Raw genomic sequence first — 21,076 nt, 5'->3', positions numbered from 1 at the left:
TGCAAAGATCTGCTCACTGCCTCCGCAAAGCAGGAAAATTAGGCAGCGTTAAAGCAAGGAATTATTTAATGGATTCAAAAAAGAAATAAAGGGAGGAAAAGATACAACAAAGAAGGTGAAGAAATGTTCCGTTTCATTCCAAAACACACTGAGCTGCGGTGCTAAAAAAGTTGCAGGTGTGTTTCTGAGAGTTTGATGCTCGACTTCATGAGTCGCAGCGTTTTGGAATGAAATCAGAGCGACAGACAGAAAATACCCCAAGACATGCTTTCCTCTAGTTCTGAGATTTACCTCCGGGATACTGCATGTTAGTGTGTCAGAGGATGACGAGTGACGCTCGTCTTCCTCATCCTCCTCTTCCTCTGAATTAGACCGCTCAAAAGCTTCCTGCTTTTAGGGCAAATATGTGATCAAAAGTTTGATTTCAAGAGAAATTAAGCAGATGTACTACAGTAACTGTATATCTCTGCATCTCTGGGTGTAATCAGTTCAATTCAGCACTACTGAAATCCACGTAGTTATCCATTCACTAACATTTCTCATAATACTTCAAGGCTCTTTTCCAATTGCAAGCTCATTTTCTGAATTTTACAGCTTAAAAATGCATATCTAACAGGAAAGAAATGTTAAAATACTGGGTCCTTAAGGAGGTCTTAATGTTGATCTGCAGACAACAGACTGAGCTGAAAGGATTTGTAATGTTTTGACAAAAAATGTTTCTATTCAAGTGGGTTAAAAAAACCTTTTCAAGGTTTTAGTTTGCGATTAAACAGGCTGTACTGACTCAGTAAGCATTAGGGTGGATGGTTGTTAAAATGTTACTGCAGTGCAAGAAACTCAATTATTATGAAGAAAATTATCCAAAAAAATTGATTTTGGGGTTTCCTTGAGCCTCTCCAGCCTTCTGCTGTCTTTTTACATTTAATTTCATATTTCGGATGATACCATAACTGGCAGGCTCAACTAATCCCAGATAAAAAGGAAGGGATACAAATTCAGAGGGTTACATTTGATTTCTTTGTTAGGTGTTATTTCACGAATCACAAACTGCTGCAAAATGTGATCACGGAGTGATTAAAGCAAAATTTTAATTGGCGTAATTAAAAAAACAATCTCAATGGATCAGGTCTTGCAATGAGACAGTAGATTGTAGCGTTGGTTGCGATCAGGACGGCTACCTGCACTAAGCGCCGGTGCAGAGATCCACACAGCTGCTGCATTTCCCCCGCAGCATTAGAGCCGCTCGTCCTGCCAGGATCCTGGTTTGTTTCTCCCTCTTCTCTGATCTTGGTCTAGTTCAGACAAGAAGATGAGTGGAAAAAAAAAGTTTGGTGAGTTAAATTATGAAACTGTTTGTCCTGCCATAGTGAGAACTTCAGTTCAGTAACAGAAACTAATGAGGCGTATTTTCAGGCTGTACCTCCAGCTGAGCGGCTTGTTGCTGGGCCAGTTGTTCCAGCTCCTCCAGGGGCTGCAGGAGCTGTCTGCACCTGGAGAAGACCAGCAAGCTCTGCTCTGCTCCTTTTGGCATAAAAAACTCCAATTTGGATCTTTCTATTGCCTCCAATGTCTTCCGCATGGACTGCACGTTGGCCAGGATCACCTGAACATGAAACTCCAGTTACTGGTGTGAAGAAGGAGACAACAGGACTGTAAAACCTCATGTCTGCATTGCTTTACCTGTCGATTGTGAAGATGCTCGGTCAGAGGGATGTAGGAAATGTCCATGGAGGATAAAATCGTTCTGATTTTAGGGATGTTTTTCTCGACAGGCTTTATTTCAGCCTCCATTGCTTCCACCATCTGAAATAGAAATTTCCACAAAACCAATCACTGACTTGAAAGCGTTTATTTTTAACACAGTTTGACTCTAAAATCTTTTTTTCTCTAATAACCTCACAATGCTGAAATCTGAAATGAATTAAATGTCTTACTCCAACGGCATGAAGGAGCTGCTCCAGCGGCTCCAGGATGCTGCTCTGCATTTTCTGGACCTGCTGTTCATTGTGGTCCAGTCGTTTTTTCTGGGCTCTCATGTCACACACACAAGAGATCTCCTCCAGTACCGACCCAAAGTCCTGCAGGTTGCGCCTGAGCCTCTCTGAGTCGTCCATGACCAGCTGCAGTTCAGATATTTGCATTAATTTCATCTTTATTCTGAACAAATTGCTCACGGTAAACAGCAAGAGCATGAAGACAGTGGGAAAACGATGAACTTGTCTTTGTGTATCTGTTGCTCACTAACCTGCAGAGACTTGGCATGGTTCTGCATGCTTCTGGCTGTTGTGAATGAGCAGGGACTGCCGAGCCACGACTGAGCCTCGTCCAACCAGCAGGAGGCGCGAAACAGGAGGTCTTCATACTCCTGAAGGCAGGCTGGGATCTAACATTTAATAAAGGACAGACAAAAACATGTGAGATGGAGGTTTTGTGTCGCTGCCACCAATGAGGAGCAAAGACCTCAGGAGCACGCAGCATGGATTTATAAGGAAGTGAGTCTGACTCTGTTGAGGAAGGCGGTGCGCTGCTCGGCCATCTGCGCTGCGTTCTGGTAGAGCTGCAGCGGCTGCGTGAGCTGGTCGATGAGAAGCTGGGCTTGATCCGGTTGCTCCCCTGCGAGATCCTGCACCTCGCTCTCCAGAAGCATCAGGCTGCTGTGCCACGAGTCCAGCTCATCCCACACACACTAAAGGACGAGCCATGGAAGAAATGGCAGAAATGCCGTGTTGATGTTGAACAGTTTGAGATTCAGTGGCCTAAACGTGTCAGTTTTGTTTGGTTTGTTTGTGAAAATTTGACACTTTGCTCACAAACCTTGAGAACATTTTGAGCTTCTGTTAGTGTCGGGCTTCCCTTCTCCAGTAATGCCTTGACTTTCTCCAGGCCAGAATCCAGCTCCTTCACTCTGCTGGACAGCTTCCTCGCTGTGCTGTTGCTCTCCATCAGCTGTGGAACACACGCAAACATTTGCAAAACACATTACAGGTTTGAGTGGGACACGACTTATGTGCTCTGGTCTGTCTCTCGTCACCTTCTCCTCGGTTTGCTGCAGTGACAGATGAACGTCTTGCATGGTCCGTCCAATATCGGCAGGGATTTCTGCGTATCGGCTCTGCAGGCCGTCGGCGATGGATTTAAGTTTGGTCCTCTGGGAGAGCAAGTCCCTACGGAGCGCCTGTCAGCGTGAAAACACAGGAGCAGCACGGGAAAGAGAAGGAATACAGGAAATGAGAAGAAAGCACACTTTATTGGTCTCCTTGGGGAAATTATGTCTCTTATTTGAAAGATCTTATTCAGGTTGCACAAGTCCTCTTTAACCTGGAGGTCACCACTGCTCCATCAAGAGACTCAGATATCTTTCAACTTTCTACTGTTGTGTTGAACTTTGAAAGTGAAGTGAAAGTTATTACAAAATACAGTAACCTGGTTTTAAAAGAAGCCAGTGAAACTCACACAAATAGAATTAATTATTTCCTTCTTAAAAAAAAAACAAACAAAAAAAACAGATCCAGTTTCTAAGCTTAAGACACAAAAAAATAAAATCCCACCTGTCTTTTGCTCGGACTTGAACATTCATCCAGCGAGTGAAGAATAGTGAGGACGTGTTTCTCCACCTTTCCTATCTCTTCCTGGACATGCTGTCTCTCCCTCTCTTCTGCCTGTGCTGCAGCTACAACCAGCAGGTTTCGCTCTTTCAAGCTGTTTGGGAGTAAAAAACACAGTTTGATCATGATGGATATGAATAAGTAATTCACTCTGCACTTATCTAATAAACAAATCTCACCTCCTGACATTCTCCTGGATCTTCACCAGCGTTTTCCCAACAGGCCCGGGGCTGGCGGGCTCTTGGGAGGCGGATAAGCTCAGGGCGTGCTCCAGACGATGCTCCAGGGAGGCCAAGGCCTGCTGCTCCTGCTCCAGACCCGCCTGGTGCATCTCGGCCTGAGCGAGGAGTTCCTGCGGTTCATCCTGACTGAAGCTCACAGCAGACGAGTCGGGAACATCGGCTTGAAGACTCGCCAGAAAGCTGCAACACTGCTCCATCTGATTAAAAACAAAGCAACCTGATTTATTTTCTCTGTAAAACATTTCCCTGATATTTTTCATTTTAAGTCTAACATTAAAAATAACACACAAAACGTAAAGTACACGCTCAGTAAAACTCACGCTTGCTGTGATGTCCTTCCACTCCTCTCCTCTCTGTTCCGTGTGCGCCATCAAGAGGCCGACGCCGCGTCGTAAAGACATCCTGCGCCTCCAAAGGGCGCCCAGCTCTCCGTCTTTTCCCACCCCGCAGCCCTGCATCGGGCATCCGGCCCTCAGCTCTTCTATCTTCACAGCAAGGCCGTCGACATCTTCCATCAGAAGCTTCGTGGGATGAAAGGAAGTCAGAAATGAAACTGTGGTATACGTGACAATTCAAACCATCAGAGAGAGCTGCGCACGAGGAAATACAATGTTGTAATCACCAAAAAATATAACTAATTTCAACTTGCCAGTTCTTCAAGTTCAAGTCTTCATGTCTTCAAATGTCCATGTAATAATTTAAATAAAATCTCAAAGCCAAAATGAACCTGGCAGTGTCATGAAATTACTAATTTGGTGGGAATTCAGTGAAACTGCATAATCTGAAAACACTATCCAATTCTAAATTCAAATTCATATGTTGCTCAACAGCTACAGGACAGCATGGGCTGTCATCTACCTGAGCTTGTCTTTGTTGAGCGATGCATTTTTCATACGACGTGACCTGCTGTCCGGCGCAGTCTGTAAGCCGGGCTTCAATTCCACAGAGATGTTGACGCACTTCCTCGTGACATTTTCTGTGGGTTTGTTCCCTCATTTCACACCTATGTCACAACGAAAAAATATGAATAAGACAACAATTAAAAAAAAAAAAAAGAAGTGCATAGAGTAACATTGATTAACTGATGTCTCGTTACCTTTTTAAAGACTCCAGCCTGAGATGAGCCTGGGCCTCCAGCACAGCTCTTCCCACCAGCAGCTGGCTGAGGACGTCGATGTGCAGCTGATCGGTTTCTGAGGCCGAGAGGCAGCGCTGCTGGGGCACGCGTTCCATCAGGTGGAGAATATGAGCTTGAAAGCCGTCTTCAAGAGCCTCTAAGGCCTGCTGGGTCTGCTGCTGCTCCTCGGTACAATCCAAAAAGCCTCCGGGGGCTGACAGGAAGGTCGCCTCGGCATTATGAAGGAAGGCAATAGCTCCCTGAGCAGCCCATTGGTAATCCTTCAGGGATTCTCTAGCCAGAGATAAACTATCCTGTTGGACACATGAAACACAAAATCAAGAAAATATCTGAAAAATGATGACACAAATTTCCACAAATTTACAAGAAAAAAAAAAAAAACTAAGCCAGGAAGTTGAACTTACCATCTGCGAGAGGCACTCGTGCGTCACTGCATCTCTCAGAGCATATAGTTGTTTGTGTTCTTTCATGTCGATGTTTTCTTTACATCCCAGGCCTTCCAACACACGCATCCCTGACTCCAGGTTTCTCCAAATGACCCAACACTGCTGTAATGCAATATCTACTGCTTTTTCACTCGGACTCACTGGTTTAGCTTCTTCCAGCTGAGCTCTGGTGTTTTCTAAGAATCCTTTAAAGGCGGGAAGCTCAGAGTTGAATCTCAAATCCAGCAGAAGCTCCGTCTCCAGGTTTCTGACGTCCTCGGTGGCAGATCGCTCCCAGGAGACCAGAGTCTCCACGGTGCTGTGAATCTTCTCCTTCTCTGTCTGGAGATCAGACGGCTGTAGCTCCGGCGCTATGGCCTCCAGTTGGTCTGCCGCCTCCTGGCATTGAGTCTTGATCAAAGGAAGTTCAACCAGGAGTGCTTGGCAGACTTTAAACCTCTCTCCAACACTGACCGCTTTGTCTTTGGCACGCTGGACGTGTTTCTCTGCAATACCCCTCGATTCAGTCATCTGTCTCCTCAGGTGGAGATACTTCTGCTGTTCTACGGTGTTTGCGCTGAGAGATTTGCACCTGTCCTGTAACTCCCCAATAGAGCACAGCAGCGAGTCTCTCTTGGTCTGCTGGCAGTGCTTCAGTTCTTGCGCTTCACACTGATGCTCCATCAGCATGTGTTTGAAATGCGCGATCACCGAATGGGTCGCTTCTGTCAGAGGGAACGTCTGCTGCTCCAGATCAGCGGAAATCTGCCTCAAGCTGGCCTGGATGGAAGACAGCTCCTGATCGGAGGAGGTCCGCTCGTGAAGAAGCTCCTCTAATTCCCAGCAGGTCGCCTTCTCATGAGCCAGCAACCCATCCAACTCTGTCCAAAGGCCCGAAACTCTGTTGACGAGATAGCGGCTCTCTCCCGGACTCAACCCCGTGGATGTTTTCTCGCAGGCATCTGACAACGACTCCACCAGTTTGAGGGAGCTCTCCAGCTTCGCCGTGGCGATCCTGTGACTCTTCAGCTCACTTTCCAGCTTCCTGATGTCGGCGTTTGAGACGTTCTCCACGTGGTTGCAGGGATCTCTTTCAGCATGGGTTTCCGCGAGCCAGGCGTCCATGCCAGCGAGCTCACACAACAGTTTCTCTCTCTCGGTCAGATTTTTCTTCATGGTGTCAAGAATATGATCCAAGCCGCCGGCGATGGCGTCGTACAGGTCTACTATCGTTTTGAACACTTTGTCACGTTCCTCTTTTTCCATATCAGAAGCTAGCTGCTCAAACTGCGCTTGCATTTTGGACCTTCTCGACAAAACGTCTGTCTGAAATTTCTTCATTTCTGCAATCTGGATGCGAGCCTCCTCTGGGAAAAGCGCCAACCTTTCCCCTACAGAGATGTGGTTCTCTGCTTGTTTGGCCCATATGATCAAGTCTTGAAGTTGTTTGTTGAGTTTAGTCGAAAGATTGACGCCACAGTCAAATGTGAGAGAGTCCACTTTGTTCTTGGTGACGCTGAGGAAGGCCTCTAAACCCTGCAGACTGCGTCTGATCTCATCTTTTTCTTTTTGACCCAGAGAAAAACTGATGAGGGAATCTGACTGCGACTGTAAATGCAGATAAAGCTGGTTGTACAGTTTCAGATCTGTGGTGAGACAGACGATTTCTAAGACATTTTTGCTGTCAAGGTTTTCACAGTTGGATATCTGAAGAGCTTCAAGTTTGGCTTTCAGCAGCTGGGACTCTTTCAGAAGGAGCGAGGACTGGCAGGTGGAGTTGGAGGCGTGCCGCAGAGCTCTTTTGATACTTCCTTCCAGAAGCCTCCATTCCTCCTGGACGTCTCCGAGCTGCGCCAGGAGAGCGCCCGAGCTTTCAGCGTCACTCAGGTGGACTGACAGCTGGCTACTGAGCAGAAGCAGCTCCTCCATTACGTGTTTCTTCTGCTCCATGGTTTGCAGCAGAGCGCCGAGCTGTTTGGCTTGGAGGGCACTGCTTCCCAAAGCATTCCTGGCAAAAATTCACAGCAAAAAATATATATATATTTAAGTACACCTCAAGAAACATACACAAGCATGAATTGAATTCATGTTTTTATTGACTCACAGGTTGGCTTTTTCTTTCTCTGCAGCCAGAACCTCCAGGAAAGCTCGAGTCATCTTCAGGAGTCTGTGATACTGCCTGACTTGATCCAGCTGCGCCACTTTGACCTGCACTGTAGCAGAAGCATCCAGCAGCGCGGCGGTCCACTGTCCTTCAGCGCTTTTTGAGTCATTTGCACCAGAAGCCTCCGTAGCGCCGGCGCTTTTCATCACAGCCACCTGTTCCTGCACCAAGCGCCTGTATTCCTGAAGAAAGATCAGTTATATTGTTTTCTTTAGTGGAATATGGAAAAAACTAGGCTGATTTTTTTTTTGGTCTCATTTTGCAAAAAAAGTGAATGAAAAGTGATTTTTAACATTCATTTCCCAATTTCCTGATTAAAATCTTGTGCACATGAGCATTAGTGATAAAGAGAGGAATGGTTTACGGTAGTGCCGTACATACCTCTGCCTCCTCCAGCTGTGCGGCCATAGCTCTGACACTGAGCTGAGCTGGTTGGTATCGACAAGCCAGAACTTGCTGAACAGTTCGTACCAATCGGATCTCTGGCTCACCGGGAGAAAACTTCAGATACCAGTTTAAATCAAGGTGAGGGGTTCTCTGTGAGGTGAAAGGAGCAAACAGTATGAAACTGAAGTGAAATTTACATTGAGGTTAAAAAAAAGCTCAAGCTTATGTTCACATAGTTATGGAAATTCCTAATAGCGGGACTAAAAGGTCTACACTTTTATTCATCTCAGTCAGATACTTGGTATTAAAAGGAATTCAGAGTATGACGTTGCATGCCAGGGACTGTATACTGAAGGTAATTAGAGCCACTAATGACAGGAAATCACTGTATCACATAAATCCTTCCTGTTGACGCGCTGGTCGACTTCAGGGAAAACACAAACCCCAATCAAAGCACTTATCTGGTCACTGTCCCGTGAAGTTACAAGTTCTTGACCTATTTGGACACATGCCTATGCTCTGGATCGACTTATTAAAAAAAACTGAACTGAATGCCAACTTGCTGAATTGTATTATATATGACTATAAGTTGTTTTGTTTTTTTTAAACAAATCCAGTATTATTTTATTTCTTTATTTCTCTAGTCACTTCAGCATTTCCAAAACGGCAAAAACACACATCTGAAACAATGCAGAAAAGCATTCTTAACGTCAAAATCAGCATATACTCACATTTATGATGTTACTCTGTTCCGCTAAGCTCTGCACCTCAGCCACAATATCTTGCATGGTTGAGCTCTTGTTGCAGGATTCCACTGATCCACCTGTTGCATCTTCAGCGGCCATGTCGGCTGCTGCGCCCAGCGCCGTCCTCTCGGGCTCCGCGCCTCCTCGGCACTGCAGATGAGACACAAAACGCAGGGGTGGTGTCACACTTTAGCCCTCTTCTTCGCCCGTGTTTGCTCTCGGATAATGACGGCTTCCTGTTCCCGCTCCACGGTGGTGAATGTCAGAGGACTGACGGTGGCCCAGCGAGTCAGTACAGTCAGCAGAAGAATGTGCCTGAGTCAGGCGCAGTCTGCCCCGAGGGAGAGGGACTCCTTTTATTCATGTACAAAGTGGTGAATCTCCCGCTTCCTTTCAAAATGATTTGTTGGAACTTGGCTTGATGGGACAAACACCAAAACATAGCAAGAACTGAGCTGCTGTGATAAATAAAAAAAAAACAAACAGGGGAGATCTGTGTCACCTGAAACTACAAATGTACTGTTCTGCAGGTGCAAACAGTTGTGTGGTCAGAAAAGAAACATTTTACAACACTGGAAAGAAACAGCAGCTGTTTACTGCGAGGAGGCATGTTGTTATTACTCAGACCGATGACAGGCTGTCTCACTGAGAGACCGTCTCGAAGAGGAATGCGGAAAATGTAAGAAACTATCAGTTTGTTATGTTATGCAGACAAAACAGTAGGCAACAATGTCAAACCTGGTGGCGAGTGTGTGGTGGCAGAGCGGGACCTTCTCAGGTTTCCAGCTGTCAGCGCAGGAAATACACTCAATTTTGCATCATCGGCATACATTTCTGATCGCTGATGTTTTCGTGTCTAATTTCTTGAACACATGAGAGCAGCTGCAAGTGTCCAGCGGCTGTCAGGACAGCAAACTAGTTTTTTTTAACCTCCTATTGGGATTTCAGTAGTAAATTGTCATGGCTTGTCGTATTTATGCATGTCTCTGTTTGCACTGAGATGGACTTCGATGTGTCCGGTGAACCCTCTCTATGCACCGAGTGAGCTGAAATCAGCACCACCCTGAGAGCAAGATGTTTAGAAGATGGATGAAATACACTGCAAATGATTTACACCTGAACTATGCTGAAAATACTGGTTTTCAAAGTTCAGTTTGATGTTTTCTTGCATACTAAATGCAAGCACTGGTGAAAAATGGTCTCTTTCACCCACAAAAAAATAAATAAATAAATAAATAAATAGAAATGAAGAAAAAGTAAAATGAGACCCTTGAATTGCATGATTGGACTTCTGAAAATGTTTCACATTTGCATACAGTAATATTGAGAAATTGTCATCTAGGCAAATCCAGCAAATGCATTTCTGCCAAATCAAATTTGGAGCAAAACTCTGTATGAAATTAGAGTTGCACATTATCAGATCTGTGGTTTTCCACTGACAAATTCTAGATTAAAAAAGTTTAAAAAGTCTGAAAAAAAGTTCTAAGAAAAACTCAAGGAAGTGGATTCAGCTGAGACAAGAGTAAAATATTCAGATTAGAAGAAAACAGTGCTACATTTGAAAAGGTTTTTAAAGTTGAAAATCAAAAATGTTAAGACATTTTCTGAGGTTTAATGATAGAGAACTTGTTGTTTATCATTTAACGACAGTCTATAGGGACAAAGGTTAATTTTATTACTGAGTATTTTTCTGCCATAACCAAAAGATCAAAACAATAGTAATGGAGTAAATTTACAGATGTGTTATTTCACACTGACGTGATCTAAATGTCACATTAAAGCTGTATAAGTCAAGAATAATAAACAACTTTATGCTGCTTTTATGCATTGTTCAATCCCGTTAGTAAAAAAGCTAAATACTAAAATTGGAACTCACCTCTCCCTGTGTGACTGCGGAGTTCTTCACTGCTGTGGAAAACTCCGATTCAGATTCTACGTTGGGCAGCGGAGCGCCGTCTTGACTTCGTGGAACTATTGAGTGTTCCATTTCTATACATTTGGAATTATTTGTCTCTTCTGCGTCTTCTCCTTCTGCCGCCGCCTCACACGCTGAGCCTGTGGACTGTGCCAGGTCAGCAGCCGTCACCTGGTCAGCGTCGGCTGCAGGTGACTTCAGGTCATCTCCTGTTTGCGGAGAATCCTCCACGGTGCACAGCGACAATGAGCTCTCTGTTTGCTCTCTGGAGTGACAGAGCTCTGAAATCTCCTCGTGTTTGACATCTGGGAGTGTTGTTTCTACCTCATGTGTACCAGTGAGCAGACATTCAGCAGCAGCGACACAAGACCGGGGGGAAGATGACACTTCGTATGTTTCGTGATTGTCCTCATTTGGTATTTTGGCATTCCTGGTTTCTTCCTCATCGTGTTTTGTATTTGGAGTCATTAAAGGGTTTGATCCCGGACAGACGTTGTGGCTTTTCAGCTCGGTTTTATCCTGTTCAGGACTGATTAATGAGGTAATAAAGTCTGATTTCGCTTCAGGAGAGGCTGTATTTGAAACATCTGCAATCGCATCACAAAGCTTTCCTCCCTGAGAACATGGGAGTAAATCTGAACTTTCCTGTATGGGTTTCGGTTGCAGCTTTGTGTCCAACCCAATATCAATACCACTTCCATCCTGCATCTCTTGCTCTTGAGCGTCAGTACATTCCTTGGGTTTTTGTTCTAATGGTGAAGGACAATGTCTCACTTCTTTCATACTTGATTCGGGACTGACTGATGTCAAAGGTCTTGATTGTTTCTCACAGGTTTCTCTGTTTGAAACTTCTGTGGGCTTTTCATCACACAGTCCTCCTCCCTGTGGACATTCAGGTTCATCTGGATGGCTGGCGTTATTTTCCAGCATGTCTTGTGCATCTAGGTCCAACACCACGGTGAATACCTTCTTTGGACCAATGGCATCGTCGCAGTGCATCTCTTGTTTTAGAGCTTCAAGATCCACCTCTAACTTTTCTGATTCTGATCCTCCATCAAAACTTTTCAAGTTTGTTTTCTCTGACGCTGTAAAAATTCCAGATTTGTTCTCCTTGATTCCTGTATTTTTCATTTCTGGAAGCTTGGCTTCACTCAACTCTCCTTCCTGACCGCTGGCATCACTTTCCTTCTTCATCACGTCTTCTGGCTCCAGGTCCAACACAATCGTAAACGTTTTCTTCGTGCCACTGTCCTCACCCTGATTGTCTTGTTTTGGAGCATCTGTGACGACTTGATGTATTTCTGTTTGTGTCGGAACCTGTCCTGACATGGGGGTGCTTTCTGAGCGTGGCGCTGCTGATCCTGTTGGAGATGTGACACAGTCTGCTGAGATCTGTGAGGCCCGGGTTGAGGCGGTGTCTCTATTCTTCTGTGTTTGAGATTTTGCTTGTTGACTTTTATTGGCAGTCAGAAGCCATTCAGGCATCAACAGCTCAGTTTTACTCCTAGAAAGTGTTTTTTGCTCACTGTTTAGAGGACAGGCATCAGTGCACAGTGCACCACTGTCACTGGACTCACTGGAAGTCTCCAAGTTTACTTTTGATGGATCTGATGTTTCTGGTTGTGATTCTTGTTGGGTTTTGGACTTCACAATAGGAACGGGGGCATCTTGTTGAGCTTTTCCAATGAGGGCACTGGTGATACACACATCAGAAACATCTGGATTTTTCATTAGAAAACGTGTTTGATCCTGCTTTGCTGGATCAGCTGCTGCATTTCTTTCAGTTGATGTATCCGTGACGGGATCAGAAGGAGGATGTTCTTCTGAAACGGAGAGACTGCTCTGAGTTTCAGTGTTGTTGCTTGTTGCAGAAGAAGACGTGGAAGCAGGAGGTGTTTGGAGGTAAGTCTCCTCAGATGAAGGTGAATATTGAGGTCTGTCTTCACTGCTTCCACTTTGAAAATCACTGTTTTCCATCTGTGCTCTCCTGGAGCTGTCATCCAACTGAGACACACACACACACAAAAAAAAAATCACATAATTTGAAAGAGGTTTGCAACTGATTGTGTAAATAGGTGTAACACGAAGAACTCACCAGGTATTTAGATAGTATTTCAAATGCAGGTCTGCTGTCTTTCAGAGCCCCTGAAGCCTTATTCCGCAGTTTCTTTGACACTTTAGCTCCCAGACAATTCAGAAGAAAGATTTGCTCCGACAGCAGCTCGTCCAGCACTCGCTGATGCTGCAGACCTTCATCCATGGCCGCCTACAAGCACACACACAGACACAAGCCTTCTCAGTTTGATGTCTTTCTGCCTTTAAAACACTCTTCTGAGACTCCTCAGTATCAAGGCGGCATGTTTTTTTTTTTTAAATGAATGAAAGTACAACTGAAAAATGAAAGTACTGTATATTTATAAGAATACATTGTTTGAATAACGGTCAGGAATGTGTTACAGATCATATAAAACACTGAAAGTTCCACCTGGTTGAGCGATGATGGCTCAGATTTCACTGCTTTGCTCCATCGCTGCAGCTGACCGGTGACCTCTCTTATTCTGTCAGCCGTTTTGTCTGCACACTCCTGCTTCCTTTGTAGAATAACGGACTTGAGACTGCAGGGAAAGTGCAAAAAAAAAAAAAAAAAAAAAAGTTATGGTGAAGATAACTCTTTCAATAACAACAACAAAACAGCAACTCCTTTTTGAAATGTACTACCTGTGCATCACATCAATAGCACTGCCACTGAGGAGTAAACTTGTATATGTGTGTGGTGCTTCACAAATTCTGCTGTGAGCTCATATTCCCTCACATATTGTATCAAACACTGTGTGAAATATCTGAATTTATTAATCACTGTTACAAGATACAACTATTTGCATGTATAAAGTTACATGGATATTGTAGGAGTGCATCTCTCATACCTGTCAGCGTCTCTCAGAACTGCACTGACTGCTGAAAGAACGTCTGAAGGAGGCGTTTGCTGTTCGACGCTGCAGTCGCTTCTCCTCTGTAGATCATTAGCTCTGGTTTTCAACTCTGTCAGCTGAGCATCCAAGTCCTGGGAACAGGGAAACAAATACTTAATTAAATTACTACCTGTTGTCATTTTTATCCCTGTCATCCACGGAGGACGCATTCTCAGACTACCTGAATTGAGCAGAAGTGTTGTTTCAGCTGGCTGATCTCAGGTAACACCTCATGGATTCCAGACAGGTTCCCCACATTTTCAGCCACGGCTCTCGCTGCTGTCTGCAGGCGGGAGGCCTCGGCTTCAATTTGCTGAACAGCTTGATTCCTGCTCGCTCCGAGAAGAGCCAGATTTTCTCTGATGCTGCTCTCCAGCGCGCCCTTGTGGGATTTCAGATCAGTGAATTCCTGGGAGAGACTCGTCGATGCCTCGTCTGCGGAGCTGACTGCGATCGAGTCTTTGAGCGCTGCAAGCTGTAAGAAGTCTTTCTCCATGTCTGTCACTTCTTGTAACAAATCCTGGAGAGTGTAATGAGTCAAAAGTAAATAGAGGGATTAAAAAAAAGAAAAGCACATATACTTCAACATGAGATGTGAAATGAAAATGTCAGCAGGTGAGTTCATTTAACGAAGCTGACCTCCAGAGGAGACACAGCAGTGTTTGGTCCAGCTGAGCTCTCCTTCAGTGTTTGACAGAGCGACATCCTCTCCTGCAGGGATGACAGTTTGTGCTGGCAGTCCTGCAGCAACCGGCCAAACTGATCCTCGCTGCTCACACCTTCCTCGAGGCGAGAGCACACACCCTGAGGACAATCCAGGAACACCGGGAAACAGTCAGACTGCTCGCTTTCAGCCAAACATACGAGCAGTGATCATACGAGGTACAGGACAATATTCCCTGATAGTGCAACTTCCTAGAGATCTCTAATTTCATTCAGACTCCACAGTGTCCAGTATCCTGAGTATAGGGTAAAAAAATATTTTTGGGAGTCCCTGCATCTCTCAGTAATCTCTTTAGTAGCAAAACTCCTCTTTACCTGTAGCTCTGCCATCACTGCTGACCCTCGGACGTCCAGCCCAGCCCAGGAGGAGTCCTGCCAGATGCTGCTGCAGGTCCGCTCGGCCAGTTCACTCCTCCGTTCAGCCAGACTCTTTAGGGTTAACTGAACAGAATCGCATTCCTCCAGCAGTTTTTGGGAAAGTTGGTGGGCTTGTGTGCGCTCAGCGGTGGCACGCCGGGATAGCAGAGCAGCAAGATTCTCCGTTTGGCGCTGCAGCTCTTCCACTCGTCTGCAAGCCTCCCGTCTTTGGTTCAGGAAGAAAGAAGCGAGTTCTGGTTCAGCTTTAAGCACCCTGGAAGGATAAAGATTATATTCATGTGGAAAATTACTTATTCTAACAATTCGTCTACCTAAAACCTTTTGATTTTTTTTTTTTTTTTCTATTCACTTTCTCCACTCACGCGTAATAAGGCTCCGTTGACTCCAACAGGTCCGTCCACTGCTGCTCTGCTTTCTGAACGGTCTCCTCCACTTCTTCCTTCAGCTCATCTCCATTCGGCAGTCTGTGGCTCAGACCGGCTCCGGCGACCCTGAGCTCATCCAGGCGAGCCCCCACCTCGGCCGTGGCATCGAGCACAGCCTAAACATGAACATGCAAACGTGTTAGAGACAGGTACAGAACTGAGTCTGTTTGCGGAACAGAGCTCAGAGCGGCGCACTAAATGGACACTCCTTAGTTTGGAACAAGTTTGAACAAAAGTAGACAAAAAGAATCAAGCTCCACCACACCCTGATGTGATATGCCACATTACTGAAGTCACTCCCATCTCATAATTACACAAAAACAAAAAACAGATATTTAAAGGACAAGTACGCAGGATTTACAGGCATTCACCTGCAAAGTGGCGAAGAAAGTCCAGTCCCAAGCCACTGTTTATCTTTTCTGTGCTATTTTACAAATATGTCAGTTTATAAACTCACTCATGTTTAAGAGGAGCAGATCTCCAAGTATTTATACAGGCTCATTCCTCATTCACCAATTTAGTGTACAATAAACCAGTCACCAATAGTTTATTGTAAACTAAAGAAAACAATAATTTATCTAGTTTTGTTTTTTTTTTTTCAAATGACTCAGATGAATTCCCATAAAAGTTTTTTCTTTTAAATCATATTGACATTTATTTTCTTATTCTGGACAACCAACACACAAATTTTGCATCCATAGTCCTGCATCTATTGAATTTTTTTATGAGGCTGTTAAGTTCTATATTGTTTCTAAATAGTGCAATTGTTTTATCCCAGGTGTGTGACTCGACCTCAGCCTCATCAGTGAAAAGAGAACAACACAGATTTTCTTTTTTTTGGAAATGACTAAATATGTAGTGAGTTAAGTTTTCTTACTTGTGCAGAGTGAAGCTTCTGCTCCACAGGAGTCAGGAGGCTTCCAGCCAGTGAAGCTTCAGCGATCTGCCTCAGCTGCTTGACCCGCGACCGAATCGACGTCGACAAAGTTGAAAACGCGTCAAGGTCCCTGTTCAGAGACCGCCCCGTCTCTTGTGAGTCGCCGAGCATGCGAGCGTGGAAGCTGAGATATCGCTTCAGCAGTCGGTCGCTCTCCTCGAGCAGTGCCACCTGCTGAAGGTTGCTGCTTTGTAAAGACGTCTTGTGCTGATTAAGAAGCTCGGTCCTCACACTGCAAAGCACAGAATAGAGATAGTATGTCATGAGATGCTAATCCTTACACCTTTGTAATTTCCACCATTACAAACTTTGAAAAACTCACCCATACAAGTTCAGACTGAAATATAACACTACATCTATGAATAAATTGCACTGAACAGTCTGAGAATAATTTGATGCATCTTACAATAGCTGCACACACCTGCAAATATCAACCATGGGAAAACCGACAACCGGGTCATGAAGTATACTTTGATCTTTTGTGTGAGTGCTGCACTCACGTGTAAGAATGGGTCGCTATTCAACATTCCTGGTGATCAGTCACAATCACAACACCCACTAACTGTTTCTTGTTTAGACTGTTTGACATTGTTTGTTTACTTGATTATCATATAAAGTAAAGTAAGTCCTCTCAAATCACACACACCCTCCCTCCTACCCTGGGGCAATTCAGGGTCAGCAATTAACCTCACATGCATGTTTGTGGACTGTGGAGGGAAACTCACACACACACTGGGAGGACATGGGAACGCTACACGGCCCAGTCGGCAATAGTAACCGTGGAAGAAATAACTGACAAAAAACTGGGTCAGACAAAATTTTGTGGAAATCTCAAACTTTTAAAGAACTTTGTCTCCGATGGCTTGCTTGCAATGCCTCTGCAAACCACTAGAGGGCCAAGGCACTGCAGTGCTTAAAATAATCAACCAGTCACTATTAAAACTCCAATTACTTCTTGCATCACTTCTGGTACTAATACCAGTTCTATCAAGATTGCTGCTACAACATTTCTCATGTTCTCCCATTTTTTGACAGTCAAAAAAAGCAATTCTTCTCACAGGAGCTGCTACAACTACTGCTACTAATGCCGACACAACTTCTTTAAAGAACCACACATCAGACATTACACGTCTTTACCTTTGCTGAAGCGTTTCTTCTTTCAGGAGATGAAGATCTCCCCCCTTTGCTGCTTTTTCCTCAGCAGCACGCAGCCACTGTTCCAGACCCTCGTTCTCCACTTGCAGCCTGCGGATATTAATATTCATATCACAAACATGTGAGTGATAGTTGTGTAAAGATATAAACAAGGTGCAATTTGTTCCAAGTGATGAAAGGGATGAAACTCAAACAAAAAGGTAGGTCTCCACATGATCTCAGGAGCTGCAGACCGACCTGTCGAGGTCCTGGATGTTCCTGTCAGTCTGTTCTTCCACTTCAGAGAAGAGCCGCTGGGTCTTTCTGACTTGCTCCTGCAGCAGAGCGCCGCTCTCAGCCAGGCTGCGAAGGCTATCTGCGCCGGCTATGGAGGCCATGACACGCACATCCTCCATCAGACTCTCCGCCTGCTCGTCCTGGCTGTGGAGCTGCCAGCAAAGCTCCTGAAGACGTTGAAGCGTTGTGCAAAGTGCTGAGCGTTAGTATGCATTTACAGATTCATAAATAAGTCGGTACTGATTACAAAACTCAGGCACTGAAATAAAAGAAGATTAAAAAAAACAAAGCGAGCAGTTTTGTTTAGGTTGAGAAATATATCTTCTTTAGACACTTGCCTTAAGTTTTGTAAGGATCGTGACGACATCAGGGCCTGTCAGACAGCGGAGGGAGTCCTGGACCTGCTGGAGGCTGCTGAGACACTCTTCTATCCTTCCACTCATTTGTTCTTTGGTGGCCACCATCTGCCTGTAAACATCCTCTGCTTCAGAAACCAGCTCCTTCAGCTGCTCCATCTTCTTCCTGATCTGCGTCTCCACCACCTTCAGAACACAATGAAACGCCTTTGCAAAACATGAAAATGTCTTTATGGCTGACAATGTAACCTCGACTGGAACTGAAGATGAAATCATAACAATGCAGTTTTGCACATCAGTCCATCTCTGTGGTATTTCAATCTAAAATATCTTCAACCTGAACAGGAAAGTACAGGAGAGACACACCTGCAGCTCCAGAGGAAACTCAGAGCTTTGAAGCAGCAGCTGAATCTCAGTGGATCTCCGGTGGAAGCGCTGAATATTCTCCTCCTGGGTCTCAATCTCGCTCTGAAGACAGCGTGATGAAGGTTCACGTTATTCCAAGCAACGGCGAAAACGTGGAGGCCCGAGCTGACGGGTTTTACCTGCAAAGTCTTGACGGCATCCTCGTCCCGAAAGGAGGGACACTGAGTGAAAGCTGCGAGTTTATCGTCTGTCCAGCTCTCCACCTCTGTCCCCAGCTGAAGGACCCCGTCCCACAAAGTCAAAGCCAGACGTAGGTTTTCCAGGTGGGAATCTGTCCTTTCTGATAGCTGTACAAAAAGACAATGACAAAACCAACGCCGCTGAATTATAAATATTTTACATTTATTTCACACGCATTATGACCTCAATTAAAAATAACGTCACGATCACAGAATAAAAAGTGATGCAGCTACTGAACCCACATCCAGCCAGCGATCCATCAGAGTGTCTGCCTCATTCTCAAAGGGGACCGAGGTGCAATCAGGGATTTGGCGTAAGTGAGAGTGAAGCTGCCTGCAGACACTCCGGACTGCCTCGATGGCGTCTCCGAGGCCATTCAGCTCGCCCTTTGCTTCCTGAACCTGAAAAAAAAAAAAAAAAAAAAAATTAACAATGACAATAAAAATAAAAATGAAATCAATTCCCAGATCATGACAGGAATCAGTGTCTTTCTTCCTGAGCAGAGTGACTCACCTTGGTGTGAAGCCTCTGCAGGTTGTTTCTGCCCATGTAGGAGGCTTGTTCGCCGATGGTGCTTTCAGCTCTCTGCAGGGTCCCACTCAGCTCAGCGCGGAGGCTCTGGAAGCTCCTGAGCAGCTCTGTGAGGACGCAGCACTGATCAAACCTGTATGTGACGAATAAAATAACACTCAAATCAACATCAGAATGCTGCAAAAACTAGAACAAAGGATAAACACTCCGCTCGTCTTTACCGTTCAGTCACGGCTTTTTTTGTCTCTTCCCACAGATCCTCCACCTCCGCTGTTTCTCTCTCCTCAGGTAGTTCTGATTGTGACGAAGCACCTCGGATATACTGGACCTCCGACAGGAGGCCAGCGAGAGCTCTCTCCAGCTCTGTCAAGGCACGAGTCCTGCAGATCATTCAATAATATCAGATAAACAAGCTAAATGTATATATTATATGTAGAGAGAAATCAGTAATTTTACTTCCTTTACTTGATCTTTGTTTTATTTACCTCTGTTGCAGTGCAGGTAAAGTTGGCTCCTGCAGCCGCAGCTTCTCGGCTGCCGCCTTCGTCTCCCTCAGTGCTGCTAACAAGGCAGCTTTCTTCTTCACCAAAACCTTCCTCTCGGCCTCCTTCCTGACCGGGCTGACCCTCCCTTGTCTCCGGTCTCTGGTTTTTAAGGCATCCTCTTTGGCTGGCCATGTTTGAAGTTTGTCTTCTTCCTCTGCAGGAGGTTTTATATCATGTTCTCCTTCCAACATGCTTCCTTTGGCCTCCGATCTCAACTCTTCATCTGTGGCACTTGACGGGAGAATCCTCTGAGTCACATCTTGCTGTGAAGAGTGAAGCAGAGTCCTTATTTGGTGTAATTCTTCTTTTTTGTGTATTTTATCCATTTCCTTAAGAACTATCACTTCTTCGCTCTGTTTCTTCTCGGCAATCATCAGCCTCTTGTCCATCTCCACGACGTGCTTGGACACACACTTCAACACATCCTGGCATGTCGCAGTCTCACCGTCCACAGTCACAGTCATCCCCACCGCCTTCAAACGACTGTCGGCACCATCAGACTGTTCTGCAGCAGCCTGCAACCTCTGCAAAGCGGCCTGCCAGGACTGTCTCTCCCGTTCCCGCTCTGCGTCGGTTCTCTGCCAGCCCGAGTCCTTCACTGCCAGCAGGGTTGGGATCTCGGCCTCAGCTTCTCGCACTGTGGCCAGGAAGCGATCTAACGCCCGCACGGCCGACTGAGCTTCCTCCAACTGCTGTCTGAGCCGCTCAAGATGATGGAGACTGTTGTGGATTGCCTGGCAGAGGGACGGAGGGGATGTGGCCTCCGACATTTGTCTTTCCTCTGCAGCACTTTGTTGTGAGATCTCTCTCATTTCGGCCTCCAGTCGATCTTTCAACTCCTGAGGAAGAAATAAAGCATTAATTACAAAAATGTGCAGACTTCAGGCTTTGTCTGATTCTATAAACACACAGGAACACATTACCTTTAACTCAGACAGCATTGTAGGATCAACAAGGGTTAAAGAGGAGATGTTGACAGGCTCCCTGATAATCTGGTTCAGTTTCTCTGAGATCAGCAGCCTCAGATCATCAGCAGACTTCAGCAGGTGAGCAACACTTTCCAACGACACCATCCTGTTTCAAACACCAACGATTTAGATTTTTTGCTTTTAATAACTCTACATTCTGCATGTGTTGTAGAAATGTGTTGTACCTGGTCTGTAGAATCATCTGTTGTTCTCTCCACTGCTGAATCAGCTGTTGTTTGACTTCACCCTGATCTTGTTTCCTGGTCATTAACTCCGGCGCCGTGGAGAGCTGCGCATACTGAAGCTCAACGTCGAACCAAAGTGCCTCCGTCTCTTTTTTCAAAGTCTGCAAAGCATGTTGGCAAAAGAGTCACACTGATGATTTCTGTTCTCACACTGACCATGTAGCCAAAAAAGGCCTCAGTGAAATATAGTTTTACTGAGTGCCTCCTGATCATATTTCAACTTGCCTGTAGATGCTTTTTTTGATTCTCCAAAGTAAGGAAGGTGACTGGATGTGGGACAAACTGCTCCAAATGCAACTTGTTCTTCTTCAGTTGACAATGAAACAGCAAGCAGGACTCT

General features: G+C 45.2%; 2 protein-coding genes and 1 long non-coding RNA gene across 8 annotated transcripts in view; all 3 read right to left on the bottom strand.

Moving 5' to 3' along the window:
- The window catches only part of LOC115401404 (nesprin-2-like), a 39,211-nt gene extending 30,388 nt beyond the window's left edge, over positions 1 to 8,823 (bottom strand). For 4 of the 6 annotated variants that reach the window (XM_030109559.1, XM_030109563.1, XM_030109561.1 and 1 more), the window contains exons 1-18: positions 8,693 to 8,823; positions 7,956 to 8,111; positions 7,515 to 7,756; positions 5,390 to 7,418; positions 4,944 to 5,278; positions 4,706 to 4,850; positions 4,168 to 4,368; positions 3,785 to 4,044; positions 3,549 to 3,699; positions 3,032 to 3,175; positions 2,815 to 2,946; positions 2,504 to 2,686; positions 2,246 to 2,383; positions 1,935 to 2,120; positions 1,681 to 1,803; positions 1,421 to 1,603; positions 1,179 to 1,292; positions 292 to 390 (exon numbers count right to left, since the gene is read on the bottom strand). In XM_030109559.1, coding sequence (XP_029965419.1) covers positions 292 to 390; positions 1,179 to 1,292; positions 1,421 to 1,603; positions 1,681 to 1,803; positions 1,935 to 2,120; positions 2,246 to 2,383; positions 2,504 to 2,686; positions 2,815 to 2,946; positions 3,032 to 3,175; positions 3,549 to 3,699; positions 3,785 to 4,044; positions 4,168 to 4,368; positions 4,706 to 4,850; positions 4,944 to 5,278; positions 5,390 to 7,418; positions 7,515 to 7,756; positions 7,956 to 8,111; positions 8,693 to 8,806 — 4,935 coding nt within the window. In that variant the 5' untranslated portion in view covers positions 8,807 to 8,823. The remainder of the gene's footprint in view (positions 1 to 291; positions 391 to 1,178; positions 1,293 to 1,420; positions 1,604 to 1,680; positions 1,804 to 1,934; positions 2,121 to 2,245; positions 2,384 to 2,503; positions 2,687 to 2,814; positions 2,947 to 3,031; positions 3,176 to 3,548; positions 3,700 to 3,784; positions 4,045 to 4,167; positions 4,369 to 4,705; positions 4,851 to 4,943; positions 5,279 to 5,389; positions 7,419 to 7,514; positions 7,757 to 7,955; positions 8,112 to 8,692) is intronic. The other 2 variants (XM_030109560.1, XM_030109564.1) reach the window with 2 other exon arrangements.
- A 3,635-nt stretch (positions 8,824 to 12,458) lies between these two features.
- Positions 12,459 to 13,228, bottom strand: LOC115401406 (uncharacterized). Its single transcript, XR_003932950.1, has 3 exons — positions 13,108 to 13,228; positions 12,718 to 12,888; positions 12,459 to 12,626 (listed from the first exon to the last, which is right to left on the bottom strand). It is a non-coding gene; the product is annotated as an uncharacterized LOC115401406 (long non-coding RNA).
- A 984-nt stretch (positions 13,229 to 14,212) lies between these two features.
- Positions 14,213 to 20,335, bottom strand: LOC115402298 (nesprin-2-like). Its single transcript, XM_030110810.1, has 13 exons — positions 19,464 to 20,335; positions 19,200 to 19,358; positions 18,961 to 19,111; positions 18,690 to 18,848; positions 18,387 to 18,554; positions 18,208 to 18,309; positions 17,824 to 18,027; positions 17,447 to 17,652; positions 17,192 to 17,299; positions 15,995 to 16,286; positions 15,055 to 15,233; positions 14,630 to 14,945; positions 14,213 to 14,395 (listed from the first exon to the last, which is right to left on the bottom strand). Exons 1-13 carry the CDS (start codon positions 20,333 to 20,335, stop codon positions 14,213 to 14,215), a joined length of 3,099 nt encoding a protein of 1,032 aa, XP_029966670.1.
- Between the last annotated feature and the right edge of the window lie 741 nt (positions 20,336 to 21,076).

This window comes from Salarias fasciatus, chromosome 15 (assembly GCF_902148845.1).
Source record: "Salarias fasciatus chromosome 15, fSalaFa1.1, whole genome shotgun sequence".
NCBI lineage: Eukaryota > Metazoa > Chordata > Actinopteri > Blenniiformes > Blenniidae > Salarias > Salarias fasciatus.
Note: the sequence above shows the minus strand (reverse complement) of the source record. Positions and strands in the feature narration are given on the sequence as shown.

What these genes read in the sequence shown, in the direction of transcription:
- LOC115402298 (XM_030110810.1), bottom strand. Translation starts at nt 20,335, where the DNA reads ATGAGAGAGATCTCACAACAAAGTGCTGCAGAGGAAAGACAAATGTCG. An exon ending in ATGCCGTCAAGACTTTGCAG is followed by an intron (nt 18,310 to 18,386) that starts GTAAAACCCGTC and finishes CGCTGTCTTCAG; the next exon opens with AGCGAGATTGAGACCCAGGA. An exon ending in GAAGAAACGCTTCAGCAAAG is followed by an intron (nt 16,287 to 17,191) that starts GTAAAGACGTGT and finishes TGTGCTTTGCAG; the next exon opens with TGTGAGGACCGAGCTTCTTA.